At 43.1% G+C, this 16,243-nt stretch overlaps 1 protein-coding gene across 4 annotated transcripts in view; it reads left to right on the forward strand.

The window, feature by feature from the left end:
* Nucleotides 1-13,488, forward strand: part of DCAF1 (DDB1 and CUL4 associated factor 1) — a 73,705-nt gene extending 60,217 nt beyond the window's left edge. For 3 of the 4 annotated variants that reach the window (XM_046660580.1, XM_046660571.1, XM_046660559.1), the window contains 3 exons: nucleotides 2,591-2,599; nucleotides 7,684-7,936; nucleotides 12,511-13,488. In XM_046660580.1, coding sequence (XP_046516536.1) covers nucleotides 2,591-2,599; nucleotides 7,684-7,936; nucleotides 12,511-12,569 — 321 coding nt within the window. In that variant the 3' untranslated portion in view covers nucleotides 12,570-13,488. The remainder of the gene's footprint in view (nucleotides 1-2,590; nucleotides 2,600-7,683; nucleotides 7,937-12,510) is intronic. The other variant, XM_046660565.1, reaches the window with a different exon arrangement.
* The last annotated feature ends 2,755 nt before the right edge of the window (nucleotides 13,489-16,243 follow it).

The following is a 16,243-nucleotide window of genomic DNA, read 5'->3' on the forward strand; positions in this document are numbered from 1 at the left end:
TTTGCCCTATGACCCTGCCTGTCTGTTGATTCTAAGAAGAATTGTTGATTTTTCAGTTTGTTCAGCTTTTTACTTATTGTTAGGGTAGAGTGGCGGCTTCCAACTTCTTACATGCCAGACTGGAAACCAGAAGCAGTACCATAGTTTTTTAAACACTGTATTTATTATAAAGGACAGTTAGGCTTCAGAGTTTAAACCACTTCACCAAAAGCTGCCAGAGATTCCCTGGTATAGAAAGGATTCCTTTAATGCTCTCTAGCTGCATGGTCTGTAGGGTCCTCAGTGATCACATGGTTTCATGGATGAGGAGCTGGCAATGTTTTAAGCTCATTTAGTTTATGAGATATGGGTAAAAGGGAGAGGTCTTCAGGTGGATACTTGAAATCTTTGATTTATTTGTGACATTGATCTTCATGTTTTCTTGAGTGCCGTACTATTTAACTTTTACATGTTGATAGTCTGTCTTGGTACTAGAGTTCGCAAGTGGTATTAGATCCTCCTAACGTCATGTGGTTGCCTTGGGTTGGTTTCTTAATAGTGTCTGTTCTTTTATTCTTATGGCCTTTTGCTACCTTAGACACCTATCTCTCCCTTAACGCATGCTCTTTTCCACTTTAGCTGTCATGAAATAGGATGTAGTTTATCCTTGAGTAGATATAGAAGGTGATGTTGTCAAGCTGTTTGTCGGTATATTTCAGTGGTACAGGTGGCTGCAGACTGTCTCCTCCTCCATGAATACATTCATCACTACCCCTGTCACTACAGATCACTACCTGGATACCAGTTCTGTGTCATGTTTCTTGGATATTACATGTTGAACTGTAAATCTGAAGCAAAAACTGGGTTTATTTTAAGTTATTCATCATTATCATTATCTCTACCCTCCCACATCCTTGCAGTTTATGAGTAGTGGGCAGAAGTGATTGTCAGCTGGGTCCGTGTGATATCTGGTGTTGTGTCTAGGAGGAGGAGGTCAAGAAAAAAGAAGCTAGCATTGCCCTAGACATCTTGGGAGCTGGAGGGCTATTCTCAGGGTTGGCCTCATTCTTGCAGATGTGGAGTGGCGAGAGGAGACTCTTCGGTGACTGGCTGTGGAATCAAGCGACCACTATAAAGGAACAACTCAAGTGCTCCTCTCTTCCTATCCTACCCTTTCCAGGGAGGCTTGGGTCAGAGAAAAGGGTGATTCTTCTTCTGTGGTTCTGTTTAACTTTCCTTTTGAGAGATTAAGAGAGAAAGATATTCGAAAGGGGGTTAGGGTGGTTGTTAGGATTTATGACTCTCTGGTACAGGAAGGAAAAATAGAGGCTTTCTTTGCGTGGCCAGCCAAGGTTGAGAGGGGCAGGCTCAAGAGGATCCTGATGAGTGGCCCCAAAGCCCAGTCTGCAGAAGAGCCTGAAAGCTTTCTAGCTGGGAGAGGATTAGTTGTGTGGGTAGGTGTGCAGTATGGATGAGTTAGCATTGCTTCTGGATTTCCCAGGATCGAGGCACATTTCACTACATATTGATACCACAGTCCTTATGGATCATCTGGTGCATTTCATATTTCAAGGACATCCATTAGAGAACTGTTTTTACGTGTAAGCCCTTGGTATTTTGATTTTTGTTTTAGAGATGTCTTAGTGGGATAATACCATATCTATTTAAGCAAGTTTCCTTTATAACTTTAATTCTGTTGATTCACATGTCCTCCTGGAATCTTGCATTAGTGTTTTGCTATATTTGCCCCCTCTCCATCAGATGTCTCCTCACCACCTCTTTCCTGTGCCAGCTTGATTTTTTTTTAACTCACTTTTCTTAGTGTGCCTAACCTGATTTTAAAACTGGAGACTTCATTTTCATATGAGTCATTTTCTATTCAAAGTTTTGTTGTAGTCTAGATATCTGCTCTCAGGTCTTCTCATATGTTCCAAGTATGACTTACATGGCTCAGGGATGCAGGCACCTGTGACTGATACCTTTTGAATTTGCCTTTTCACCTTAGCAAAATAAACTCAGAAGGCTGATTAGTCAGCTGCCATCTGATAAAATGGTCCAGCATAAAGAGCCTATATATATGTATAAATGGTTGTTATTTATTTATTTAAAAAGTTTTATTGAGTTATAATTTACATACCATAAAAATGGTTGTCTTTTGCCCTTATGTTTAAATAAGTTTGGAGTTTAACAAGAAGAGATGAACTGTACTCCTATATTGTTGAATGAAAGCATATACTATGTATTTGACAGCCACAACTGTTTGGTTCCTGGGGCTGCTAGTCTTGGGCATTTGATGAAAGCAGAGATAAACTAGTCACTTATCAAAGCTCATATTATCCATTAGAATTTTGGTATCTGTGTTGTTTTTAAAAATCAATTTCTATCAACTTTGATGTTGGACTTTAGGAAAATTATAAAACAGAAGATTAGCAATTGAACTTTGTTCCTAGATTTTGAAAAGCCAATACATTTCAACTAGTTATAGTTAACCTTAAATTTATTTTAAAAACCCAAAAAACCAAGGGAATAGTAATGCTCTCTTTTCTCCACTCCATTTTGAAATCTGGGACACACTGTGTGCTGTGCTTCCTGTGTGTTTTCCACTGCCTAGAAGCGGATGGTAAGAGTCTTTACTGATGACACACCTGCTGTAAGCCTGGTCAGTGATTCCTGAAAGACCTTTTTTTTTTTGTCTAAAAAGTTTAAAATGTACGTAAGTTAGATTCTGCCAGTGAGGAGAGAAAAACACAAGCAGTTACAACCCTGAAATGAACCTAGAGCTTTTAAGGATAGTTAACACCAGGAACAAGTGTCAAAGGAGAAAGGAGTTTAAATTTTGCAAAATATGACCTGTTGAAGTGTCAAGACTGTAGGCTCAGGTTTTAATGACATTTTTTGAAAAGCTATCCTAGTTTTTAGGTTAACTGTTCTTAAAGTATGATCAGAGGTTTGGTTTTCTGAAATTGGTTATATTTTTTAAGGCAGCATAGGCTAAAAGCTATTTCTCTTGAAAAAAGAAGAATTTTGAATAGTCTAGAAACAAATTTAAAAAGTCAAATTGTTTAAGTCCTAGACAGCAAGACAGTTTGATGTAGCCAAGAAGGTCAATGGATTCACCTTTTTGGTTCTGTCTTTGGGAGTCTGTGGATAGGGTATATATTATTACAGAAAGTAGAACTTGAGAACTGGGAGATACTTCAGAGGTCATCTTATGCCTAAGTGGTTCTTCATTACAGATGCATTTCACAATTCCAGAGGAACCTTTCCAAAACCCACCTGTGTGAGTTTCATTTGTAAAGATTGGTTCTATCAGCCTGGACCCTGTACGGGATTTATGCATGTGTATTTTGGAAAATGTTTTCCTAGGTGATTCTGATGGTCACACCCAGTAGGAGCCCCTGATTGAATTAAATCACCTACTTTAACAAGAAATTGAGATTCAGAGAAGTTACCATTAGACAGATGTCAAGTAAATGGTCGTTGCTCCTGTTGTAATTCTGTAATGTGGGCAGCATTATAGAGCTCCTAGGGGTTTTTGATCTGGGAAGGGATAAGACCATAGAGAGATAGAGAGATGAGATGGGTAGGAGGAGGAAGAATGCAGTACATGAGTGCAATGAGAGTGGATAGGAGGGAGTACTGGGGATCCCAGATTTGTGGGTATGAAGCTACAGAGGTTGGAGAATTGAAAGACATTTGATATTTTCATCTGGTAATTTGGAGAAGTGTGGAAAAGGTGCTAGGTGTACGGGTGCTTTGAGTTCAGTTTTAGAATTTAGGGATTTAAAATTTCTGTGGTACAGATGTATAGAGCTATATAATGAGAGTTCAAGATTTATGAATGAGAGGAAAGATGAAGGCAGAAATAAAAGTTGTAGGAACCCTTATGCCTAGAAGAGGAGATCTGGAAGAGACCAGGTAAAGATCAGTCCAGCAGCCCAGTATGGAGGCCAGGATACATTAGTGTCAGTCACTGTAGAGAAGGCCTGTGGTTGGCCATTCAGGTCTTTGTATTCCTTTAGGAAGGGTTCAGTCATTGTAACAGGAACAGCAAATGAACACTTGTCGAACCCTTAATGTATGACAGGCACTTTCCAAAGAGCTTATATACCTATGCGTATACCTGTTTTTTTTCCCTTTTAAATGCTGATAACAACCCCATGAGGTTAAGTAAATTGTCCCAAAGTCAATCACAGTGCAATAGGATTTGGATTCAGTGGAGGCAGCCTGGCTCCAGAGCACACACCATTAACTGCTACACTATGGAGTAATATGGGCAGAAGCCAAACTGTCAAGTGTTAGAGGAAGAGAGACAGAGTGAAGGAACGAGTGAGCAAGTTGATGGCTGAGTACCTGGCGGCCAGGAATAGAGTTTAGGTCACTCTTTTCAAAAGTCTATAGGTGGAAGGAATTTGAAGCCTGTGTAGATTGAGAAATTGTTAGGTTTGGGGACGCTGAACCTCTTCAGAGAAGGTGAGAAGGCAGTGGAGATGTGTGAGGGTAGACTCTGAGTGGGGTGGGGATGAGAAAAGTATAACTGTGGTCATGAGGTCCTGGGGTGGATTGAGGTCCCGAGCAGGAGTGAAAGGCTTGCTTCTTCTTCAGACCAGGGTTGAAGTCAGGTTTAGATGTGAAGAGGGAACCAGAGGGCAGCTGAGGGAGTTCATGCCGGTTGACTCTCTGTACAGGAGGAGAGTGGATTGGTTTATCTGCAGGGGTTTAGGGCTTTGGGTAGCCATGAAATTGACTTAAGGTGGAATTGAGAAGAGTTTTGGAATTCTTTCTGTAGGGAAATTTATTAGTAGTTTAGCCTGGCCCTGGAGTCCTCTAATTCTGTTTCCAAGCCCTTAAAGAGAAATCTTATTAGAGAATTAAAAAAACAATATTCCTAGATCTAATACCTTATCTAAATATTGCCGGAGTTGAGTCAGGTTCTAGCAAGATTTGCTTTTTTCATTAAGTAATTTTTAGTTTTTACTTTTTTTGACCATTAATTAATGGAAGCTTTATTCTTTAGATATGAAGGAGAGGGGCTCATGTTACCAACCAAGTACTTAACCCAGGAAAGAGTGTTCCTAAAATTGCTTCCTAGACTCTCTTTTGGGTTCAACCACAGAATTGGGTTCAACCACATAATTAGATTCTACCACAGCATTTTGGACACATCTCGTGAGCCTCTGTTTCATGATCCAGTTTTCAGATTTAAAATTTAGAAGGTGAGTTTATGGCCATGTCCGTGGGTAACAAAATACCTGTTAAACCAGTGTTAGTCATTAAATACAGAGTATAAATCACGAAGTGATGTGTTTTACATGAGATTGAGGTAGATGATCTCTTCCTTCTCATTTCCCTTTCCCTGTCATGGTCACAATATGTCTTCATGGCCGTCTGGGATGAGTAAACTATTTTTCCGCTGCAAGATTAAATAAAGCTTGGGTTTGTAGGCTCCTGGAAGAATTTGGAATGGTGTCTGTACTTCAAAGCTTAGACCCTGGTTAACATATTTTCTAGGATTGCTCTTGATTTTGGAGCTTTTTCCTTCAGTTCTCCTGGATCAGCTAAGCTTTGATGTTTTTAGAAATGAAAGAGAACAGTCTTCCTAAATTTGCTGGTGAACAGATGCCTATTTGAACAGTTTAACCTTTTATATACCCACTCAACAGTAGACCTTTAAAAAGTTATGCTATCCTGAGACACTGAAAATGTATGTAAATTGCCCAAGTTCACACAACATGTAGTTGGCAGAGCCAGGATTCTAACCCTGGGTGTTTGATCCCAAAGCCTAGGCATTTTCTCCTGTCCCATACTCTTCAAACAATGATGAATGTGCATATCAATAACTATGTATTAAGTTAATTTCAGAGTCAGAAATTTAAAAAAGTTAAGCTATCTTAAATTTTAAATGTAATTATTCTGTTCCATAGAGGCTTAAGAAACACAGGGCCCTGGATACTGTCTTTTTTAATGTATTTGTTTTTAACTGTGACTTTAGTAATGGATTAGAACTAACTTTAGTCGTCAAGGCCATGAAAATATGCCTGGAAAAAAGAGGCAAAAGTTGTAATCTGGTAAGCACTTTGGGTTATTTCCCTGAATTTTGACCCTTCTCCCCTTTCCCAGTTATTTCTATGAGCTGATGTGCTCGTAGGGGCTAGGAGCTTGTCTGTACCTCAGCTTATCGTTACTGCCTTCAAGTACTCTCAGCTCCTTTCAAGTGAGTGGATGCTTGGTAGCTGTCCATGTGGAGGTAATGGGCGGCCAAAGCTGTGGAACGGTCGTCTCAGGTCCTCATCTGTGTGTGTTCACACATGTACACACATGCAAACTCTGGTGTAGAACAAACAGACACTTGTACAGGCATTAGGATTACTAGGTATTTAAAGGGGTCAGTTTTTCCCATATAGCTACTAGATAGAAATTGTTGAAAAGTGTAAATCACTGGGTCAAACAGCATATCAAAAAATCTCTAAATAGTGGTTCCAGAATTATCAAAAGTTCATAAAGCAGAGCTACTCTGCTGATGTGAGCCTAGTTTTACATTACAGCTGATGGACACTAGAGGCTGGATAAGCACAAAGTATTTGGTTTTCAAGTGATTGGCATGCAGCAACACTTTGAAAAATGGTTTTTTAAAATATTTTTTCTCCTTATGTTGGGCTTGTTCTGTCTTGACTTTCATTAGGCTGATGTATTAAATGAATTTTATATTTTATTATTGCAGGAATTAGAATCCTTTTCCTACTGGCAAGGCTGACAGTTGACGTTTGAGCAGAAGGATAAGTGATTGAACGTTGGTCACATTTACTTGGGAGTAGCTGTCATCCTTAGCAAAGAGGTGTCTTTGTGTCTTTTCCTGCTTGAAGGCAAACAATTTGGATTCTAGTGCAAAGTTGAAATCTGTGGCAGATGCCAGAATGTATCATTTACAAAGCCCAGGGTACCTAGAATCAAGTATTTAAATAGTTTTCTGGTAATTTTTCTGCTTTTGGGAAGTTCTCTTAAGAACAGAAGGATAGACAGTTTTTCTAGCATACTTTGTGTGTGTGTGTGTGTGTGTTTGTGGCTTGAAACAGAAAATGTGGATATCCATCAATGTTCTATATTGTAAAAGTCTTTTGTTGGATGTTCAGATCATCGGATGCTTATGATAGCATTGTCAGAGGTTTACTGAAATCCTTGGTTATAAGGTCAAGGGCAAGAACTTGAAGGGCTTAGGAGCTGATGACTCAGCTGCTTTGTTCTTCCTGTGTTTTGTTAAAGCATTGCTTTTTAGGTTCCAGGTAGAAGCTTTTGTTTCAGTGCCTCAGCTGATTTCTCTTGGTTTGGTTGATGCAGCAGAGAGAGAAGAGCCCTCTTGGGTTTGTTATTAATTAGTTAGGAACCTAAAATATTGATGGCAGGGACCTCTGTGAGGTGAGCTGTTTCCTTGGATAAAGGCTGCATGACTAGTCAATGCCTTTGTGGAGTGACCAGTAATCCTTGTCTGAGGGGTGCTTTGAGTGTCCTGGGGGACATATATGTGCCTGTCTCAGCCTTCATTGACAAGTGTGGCTGGCCCATGAAGTCTTTGCTAACCTAGACTACCACTCTCTCTACTGACACTTTCCTCCTCTGTCCTTTGGGCAGGAGGGAAAGACTCCCCATGGGGCCCACATGGGTTAGGCCTTTGTATTTGCCCTAATGGACCTCGTGCTCTCTTACCAGGAAGAGGACGAACAGGAGGAAGAAGATGATGATGAAGATGATGACGACACTGATGATCTAGATGAGCTTGACACTGACCAGTTGCTGGAGGCGGAGTTGGAGGAGGATGACAACAACGAGAACGCAGGGGAGGATGGGGACAATGACTTTTCTCCTTCTGATGAGGAGCTAGCAAATCTTCTAGAGGAGGGAGAGGACGGGGAGGACGAAGACTCTGATGCAGACGAGGAAGTGGAACTGATCCTGGGGGACAGTAAGTCTAGGGCCAACCATAAGCATGAGCCTTGGTACCCAGAGAAAGGTCCCTTCCCTGTGCCAGCCCAGCAGGCAAGCCACACCAGGGTTCTGTGCCCCAGAAGTGTAGATTGGCCACTCTAGCCTCTTGAGGAAAAGCAGTTTCACGTCCCTGATCATCTGCTCTGTCATCAGACTATATAACCAAATGGCTGTTACCTCTTATCTTTAAAACAGAGGTTGGCAAACTTTTTCTGTAAAGGCCGGACAGTAAATATCTTATGCTTTGTGGGCCATATGGTCTCTGTTGCAGCTACTCACCTCAGCTGTTGTAGTATGGAAGCAGCCAGAGACGAGATGTAAATTAATGATTCTGGCTGTGTTCTAATAAAACTTTATTTATGGCGCCAGCCTGGTGGTGCAGTGGTTAAGTTCACATGTTCTGCTTTGGCAGCCCGGGGTTCGCCAGTTCAGACCCTGGGTGTGGACCTATGCACTGTTTGTCAAGCCATGCTGTGGCAGGCATCCCACATATAAAGTAGAGGAAGATGGGCACTGATGTTAGCTCAGGGCCAGTCTTCCTCAGCAAAAACAGGAGGATTGGCAGCAGATGTTAGCTCAGGGCTAATCTTCCTCAAAAAACAAAAACAGAAACAAAAAAGTTTATTTACAAAAGTAGGTGATGGGCATGATTTGGCCCATGGGCTGTAGTTTATTGACCCCTGCCTTAGAGGATTAGCCTTAGAATGGAAAGCCAAAGTGTAGTTCTTCCCGAAGGGCAGAGCTGGAATTGTCAGAGGCAGCTGCTAATGGGGTGCTGTGCCTGCTCCTTTCTGAAGTTACGAAACAATAAAAGCCCTCTCATGGAGGAGCCCTTTCCTGTCTGCTTTTGCCTAATTGCTCTTAAAGGCCAGGGGACGATGTTTCTCTTAGCTTCTGTTTTGTTCCTTTTTTTAAATCTTTCTTATTCTAAGTTATGAAGAAGATTTCTGAAGTCATGTTGTCTCCTGACTATGCTAACAAATCCTAAATAAATCAACTAATAATAGTTCTAAGAGTCTGCTAGTTCTGCAGCTGTACTCTGTGTGTTTCAAGAAGACTTATTTGGCATCACTGTGATATGTGTCACTGTTGACAAACTCATGCTTGCTGTGGTCCTGCTTCTTCCTAGTGCTGCCCTGCCTGGTTAGGGAGTAATCCCTGTGATACCCAGCTATTTTTCTTGTAGCTAACCCAGCCAGCATTCTCACAACCACGGTAGGTATTATGCCTAATATGGAAGTTGCTAGCCACATGTGGCCGTTAAAATTTTAATTAAGTTAAAAATTTACTTCCTTATTTTCATGCTCACATTTCAAGTGCTCGGTAGCCACATGTGGCTACCATATTGAACAGCACAGATATAGAACATTTGCATCATTACAGAAAATTCTGTTGTGCTGGCCTAGGCCCAACAAATGCCAAGCCTCTTCATGGCAGATTCCTGGTTTTTATAATCATTGGTGGTAGGAGAAAGAGTATGTGTGTGTATGGTAGGGGAGGGTGGGTGGCAGTATATATTTAAGCATATATATGAAAGATTCTCCTATTCCACAGTTATCTGAATCCATTTTCTTTGGGATAAATCTTATATGTGCTTCTAGCCCTCAAGATAGAAGGCAGTTTGCTTAGAGGAGACTGTCTTTTTTACATAAGTCCTCCTGCCAAAGTTGTATTTTGAGGAAGCTCTGGGGGGCGCTGGGAGAGAGTGCCTTAAATCTGCCCATCTGCTGTGTACCAGCTTCCATTTTTCCATACTTGGAGGTTGAGGTGATTCAGTGGAGAAGGACTTGCCTTAGTCCCTAGCCATGGTCAGAGAGCCAGGTAAGAGGGACTAAGGGGCAAGGGACACATGACAGTATTGATAGGAATAAAAGGGCAAGTTTACTGATCCTTTCTGTCTTCTGTGAATAGTGACACATAGGGCACAGGTTGTATTTTCCTTCAACTACGAGTAGTAAGGTAGACTAGGGGAGCAGCAGGTGGTGGTGCCCCTGACATAAGAGAGTATCACTAATTATTCCATTCTTAATTTGAATATAAAGCCACTAAATTTGTATTTGGCCTGTAAAATTATTAGTCTTTAACTGCTTAGGAAGTTCCTTCTTTTAAGCCTAATAGGTAATCTGGAAAACTTTAATTCTATTAGCAATAAGAATGAATTTTACTTGAACTTGGTGGGAATATTTATGATGTGAAATGCTGTAATAGATGATAACTTGAGGACATTTCAGTTTGGGTTGTAGAACCAAGGTGGTGATGTAAAGGTGGCATCTGTGGCGTGTACTCCATGCTCTTCCTCTGTTTTATAGAGGCCCACAGCAGCTCACAACAGAGCAGACAAAGGGAGCATTCTCTGTACTCTTGGTTTGCCGGTGTTTTGCCTCACACTAATCCTCTAGAGCAGTAGCTCTTAACCTTTTTGGGCTTATGGAGCCCTTTTAGGATATGATGAAAATCATCGTGGCCATAGAAAACCACATCCATGTGCCCCGACATAACTTTGTATAGGCCTTGGATTCCCTGGATAGCCAGTGATTGATTCCACATGCAGAACCCCAGCCCTACAAAGAGAAACACCTTGATTCTCAGGTCTTGGTGTTTCTCTGTTCTGCCTCCCCAAAAGGCCTGTATGTTGTAGAGCAACAGATTAAACATTGCAGGGATTGATTATATCTGGACTGTCTTTGCCTCAGAGGGCCTTTCAGAAAGAGAGGTCCTGACTAGCATCTGGGATTGGATCTCTTCAACACTTGGAGGATGAGAAAAGCCTAAGAAAGGTAGAGAAAGGAGTCCTGCCACCTGACCACCAGGAGAGGAGTCAGTGCCCAAGCCCTGAAGGTTCTCTCTCAAACTCTGCTCCTGACGGTTATTTGCTTAAAGAAGATTGTGCTATGATCCTCGTCCAGCTGCATTTACAGTCCTTAGATGTGAAGCAGAGTTGTTAAGATTGTTAGCTATACAGCTGATGATCAGACAGGTCTCAGGTAGGTGGGTTTGGCATTGTTGGATCTTAGATCACGTGAGCACTGGAGGATTCTTCGAAGGTCTACCACGGGCCCGGCACACAGTGCAGTGCTTGGCTCTGGGCAGCAGGCCCTACTCTTCCCTTCTGGCACTTCCTCCTGGAGCTCTTGCAGCAAGGAAGTTGATGAGGCTCTTTGGTTCAGCTGTGTCAGGTATTGGTTCTTCGATCTCTCCATCCTGTTTTCCCTACTCCTCACCAATAGAGTCAGGCCATGCTTGCACCCTTTTAGACCCAGGAACACTGGTTTTTCCAGCCATTTCTTTTGTTTACCGTCAGGACTTTCTTGTATCACAGCCACGCTTTTCTTGGTTTTACTTTACTCACTTCAGTTGTCTTCCCAAAGGAGATTGCAGTGAATGAAGGAAGGTTTGGGAACATGTATTGTTCTTCCTCAGCTTTCCTGAGAGTTGATTCTCTTGTGTATCCTTGGGAAAGGCTGATGAGAGATTCTTCGGAACCAGTGCCTGTCCCTCTCTACGTGAGAACCCCAGAGCCTATGGGCATTTGCAGGGCTCCAGCTCAGCATTGCTCTGTCTGCTCACTTCCCTGATGACCTTGTTAAAATCATTTCACAGCTTTCTGAGCTGTGAGAATCAAAATGGGCACTAAGACCTTTCCCTTACTGTCACTCAGCAAATATTAGAGTCCTTGTCAGCTAGGTACTCTGTTTCTCTCCATTTTTGACATGGCATGTTTACCTCATTTTGAGGGTTCCTTTTGCTACTGACAGTTTCACCCCTTGATAGGTCTTTCCAGGGGTGTTAATGTGGTCTGTTCACTGCCCAAGAAGGCAGATGGTCAAGCAGAGGGCTCCTTGTGTGCCAGACATACTGCCACCTTCCAGGGCATCATACTTATTCCCTGCTGGCCTCTAGCCTAGAGTTTCTAGGCTCTCTCTCTCTGGTATTGCTGCAAGCTGGCCAGTACCTTTTTGGGAATTTGTTCCCTGCAGATTATATTCAGAAATTGCAGAGGAATGAATCCTAGGTTGACTATCTCTGCCTTTAAGAGGTCTTCTGAGAAGAGAGAGGCTAAGGAGTTTAAGGAAAGATAAATCTCACTTTTGATGGGGCTCAGCCTACCCTTTTAGTGGTCCTTGGGGTGAGGCAAACCTGTACTCATCACTGAAGGACTCCAGAGGCAAAGGGCTGTGGGGGCTCACTCATTGCTCCCCTCACCCTGCCCCTTTGCAGCCATTCAGGGGTCATGGGTGGAAGCTTCAGAGAGGGCTAGCCTGGTTCCTTTAGGGCCTCCCAGGCAGGAAGAACCTCTAGGAAGCAGAGGGCACTGCATCCAGCCCCTTTGAAAGGTAAGAGAGCAAGAGGTCCCGGGGGTGACCACTGTTGCCAACAAGTATATTCTCCAGAGCCAGCTCCAAGGAGTTAATTGATGTGTTTTCTTCTTTCTGAAAACTGGTAATTAGCCTTGCTCAGGCATAAATGTATGTTGTATGCAGGTGCTTCCTTCCTGAAAGCTTCCTATAAGCCTAGTGCATAATCTAGTCTCTCCCTTTTCTTACCTTTCAGCCGACAGCTCTGACAACTCTGATTTGGAAGATGACATCATCTTATCTCTGAATGAGTGAGGAGCCATCACCACATGGAAGCGATTCTTGGCAGGCGAGAAACAGTCAAATGAATTCAGAACACCTTCCCTTCCCTTTCTCCCAGGGCTGTCTGTCTTTTAAGGAATTGCATGCCCTGCATTCAGAGGATTATGGCTTTAGAGAATCTCATTGGACTCTGAGGGTCCTTCTAAAAACAATAACAACCACAAGAAAGACAACAGAGGTTAGGCCCTATTCTGCTTCCCCCTTCTCGTAGGATGGACATATCTTTCCTCAAGGGAAAAAAAAAAAAAACATGTCTCTGGGGTTATTTCACAATATATTTTCTTTGTATAATGTTCTTTACTTAAAGAACAAGAAGTAGTTTTTTATAAAACTTAAAAAAAAAAAACAGGCATTTATAACTGAGGGTATGAACTTATATCCACCAGGTCTCTTGTCCCTGCACTTCATTTTCTATGGAAGAAAATGATGTCTAAAGAACAATACAGAGGCATTTTTACATACGTATTTAAATGAAAAGGAAAATCGTGGTTTCTTAAATTGATAAGGATTAAGAATATTTTATTATAAATATAATATATGATTTTTTAACCTGTTTTGTTGCCTCATATGCTGTCAGGTCAATTTGTTTTTCTTCATGCCAGAGGTGGGGAGGAAGGCACTGCTTATTTGCTGAGTAAATGCCTAGATTCGCCCACCTTCATGGTTTAGGGGCAGCAAGGTCGCTGTGGATATTGGTTTTGTGGAGTTGAGGGAACTTAGGATATAGGTTCACTCCCTCTATTTTTCTTTGTGATTCAGTTTTTCAAAATCTTTTTTTCTTCCCTTTCTCCCCAATGTGGAAATTACAAATCAAAGGCCTTTTTCTTTAATGTAAAGTGTATTTATTTAAAAAAAATACAAAATAAACTACAAGTCTGTCTTTGTTTGTTTATGGCCTTTCCCTATTCTCTTTTACCAAAGTGGGGTCTGTCCCTTTTGTTGCAGCTCTAGCCAGGCACTAGAGAAGACGCCTTCCAAGAGAGGCAGTCCAGGACGGTGGTGAGAACACGTTCTGCCCAAATAAAGCACTCTGGGGAGGAAAGCAGCTTAGTCACAGTGTCTAACCCTGGTCTGCAGCTCTCCCCCAGAGGGAGTATCTGTTTTTGTAAGAGTACCACACAGCGGGTGGAGGGAGGCGCTCAGGGCATTGTCCACTGTGGACCCATCTCTCTATCCCCAGGTTCTGAATCAAGAATGCAGCTCCAGAGTACAGATTTGGTGGAGTCAGAAAGTTAGGGTTCCTAAGACGTTTTGAAGGAAAGAGCTGGCAAAGCTAAGGAGTGAAAGCATTTTGGCTATACGTGAAGTTGAGTGACTGTCATTACTGTTTCCTGAAAGGGAGTGTAACAGCGGACTTGAGCAGTTCTTCAGTTTTGGCAGTTTAGGGGCAGCTGGGGCTTGGTCAGGCCGGGTTGGCAGACACTTCACAGGCCTCTAAAACTGGCCTGTGGTTAAAGTGCTACTGCTACAGGGAAAGTACCAGGTGCTCTTACCTTTTCGTTCACCCCACCCCTTCTCACCCCCTTTCCTTCCCATAATAAATAGGAGACCCTAGTCTTTCTTCCTTTGAGTTTGCCTAAGTAACAGCTTCTTGGTTTCTACTATATAGGCATTATAATAGCTAAAAAGACTTTTCTCCCCTTGCTGAGAGAAAAAGGGACAAATTTGGTTGTGCAGTAAACAGGTGAGACAAGACGGCTAAAACTCACTAGGGGCTGGTAAAGCCCTGCTGGGCTTCGGAGCACCATACAGTTTATCTCACACAATGAAGTGGACCTGTGTTACAGGTACCTCTTGGTCCTCTTAGAGAGCAGAGATCTCAGCTCTTAAGTTGCTTCATGCCTCGGCTTAAGTGGGTTGCTAACACCTACCCAGTGGAATAGTCTTGACTGCTGGTGCTGAATACATTAGAAGAAAACAGGTTAAAAGTCAAGAAGTAGTAAAAGCGCTATACTAGTCATTAGCTGAGCCACTGGTCTCCCTGAACTCTGCCAGGAGCTCTTGGGAGCACCCACAGGTCTCGGGGGGAAATGGGGACCTCCAATAGGAAAGCAGAATTCTGGTTGACGGGACAACATACCCTTAGGGAAGAACACTAAGAGGCTAAGGAAACATGAGCCCTCTTTCTTATTCTACTAGGGCTCAAGATCTGAGTCACTTAGGCAGAAACATGTAGAACAACAGCAAACCACCAATGAGACAAATTTCGCCTTAGGTTGGTTTTTGCCTTTGATACCTCAGACAGGACCTAAAATGCAAGTTGGAGGCACTGGACACCTAGTTAAATAGTTTTCTCTCTGAGGGCAGTCTCATAAATTAACCGGGGCCTTGACCACCTGACCTACCCTCACTAGTGCTCGCCAAGGCCTTTCTGAGAGAAGGTCACAGAACTTGCTGTGTCTTAAGAGCCAAAGGAAGGAAGTGGTTGAGAAGAGGGTTCAAGGAAGAGGAGGAGGAAGGCCACACAGTGGTCTGTGGTTCTTCACCAAAACTCTGTAGCTCTTCTTAGGGCCAGAGAGCACCTATCCCTGAAGAAGGGTGGACAAGGCAAGGGTTGAAGTGTCTTCTCCAACCAGATTTTCTAGCAGGTTTCTGTCTGGGATAGCTAGGAGGCATGTTATTCTGAGCACCCACTCTATGAAGAAACAGCCCAGGGGAGTTTTGGACTTCACACGGCACGGCAGCTCTGGCCTGTGACCTAGGCATTTGTTGAACATTTGCAGGAAACCCTGCAACAACGTGCCTTCAAGCCACCCCACCTCGTTTGCTCTAAATAAGAGGAGGCCCACTCCTGCTTCTGGCAGTACCAGCTGCCTCCTGTCCCCCCCGCCCCCCCCCCCCCCCCGCCCCCCCCCCCCCCCCCCACCCCAACGAACCTGCTTAGATACCTGGCGGTCGTGGCCACAGTTCAGGTACAGACAGACAAACACATTTAACACTTCCTTGTGTTGATGTTTCTGTTACAAACATCTTGTTTCTCTCATGAGCACCAGCTGAAGCCCAGTGAGCAGGACTTCCCCAGGCACCTTCTGCTGTTCATTTTAAATCTCCAAGGTCTCGAAAAGACACTCTTCACTGTCCTGTGGAGAAGTGTATATTCTTCATGTAGTCTGCAGTGAGGCCAGCCTCCACCTCATGAATTCTCTCTCTCAAAACATCCAGCTGTCACGTGCACAGCAGCCTGATGCCAGTTGGGCTAGTGGACCAGACCTGGAGAGAGGATGGCATGGCCAACAGAACTTGGAGTTCTTGGTCATTTGGGGGCTCATTTCTCTCACTGAAGCTTCTGTTCTCCCTCAGCCCTGAAATCCTCTTAGAACATCCAGCTGCCACACAAACACCTTGAAGAAAGGTGTTTGGGCTGTGTTCTATGGTGACAATTGCTGTATGACTCTGGTTTTCCTCCCTGGTCCCTGACACTGCTGGCTTTATTTGCCAATGCTGCCCATACTACCTTATTAGAGACAAGTGTGGACAGAATTTAAGGCCCCTTCAAGCCATCCTTCTCTCCCAGGTTGAGGATGCTTCCACATTTCCTCCCCTGCGTGGCTTCAACAGTTTACAGCTCTAGCACTACCCAACACCTTAGTGAGTGTGACCTCACTTGCCCACAGAAGCACCTACATCACAGTGGTCTCCACCTCCTC

The sequence above is a fragment of the Equus quagga genome, chromosome 1 (assembly GCF_021613505.1).
Source record: "Equus quagga isolate Etosha38 chromosome 1, UCLA_HA_Equagga_1.0, whole genome shotgun sequence".
In the NCBI taxonomy this organism is placed as follows: Eukaryota; Metazoa; Chordata; class Mammalia; order Perissodactyla; family Equidae; genus Equus; species Equus quagga.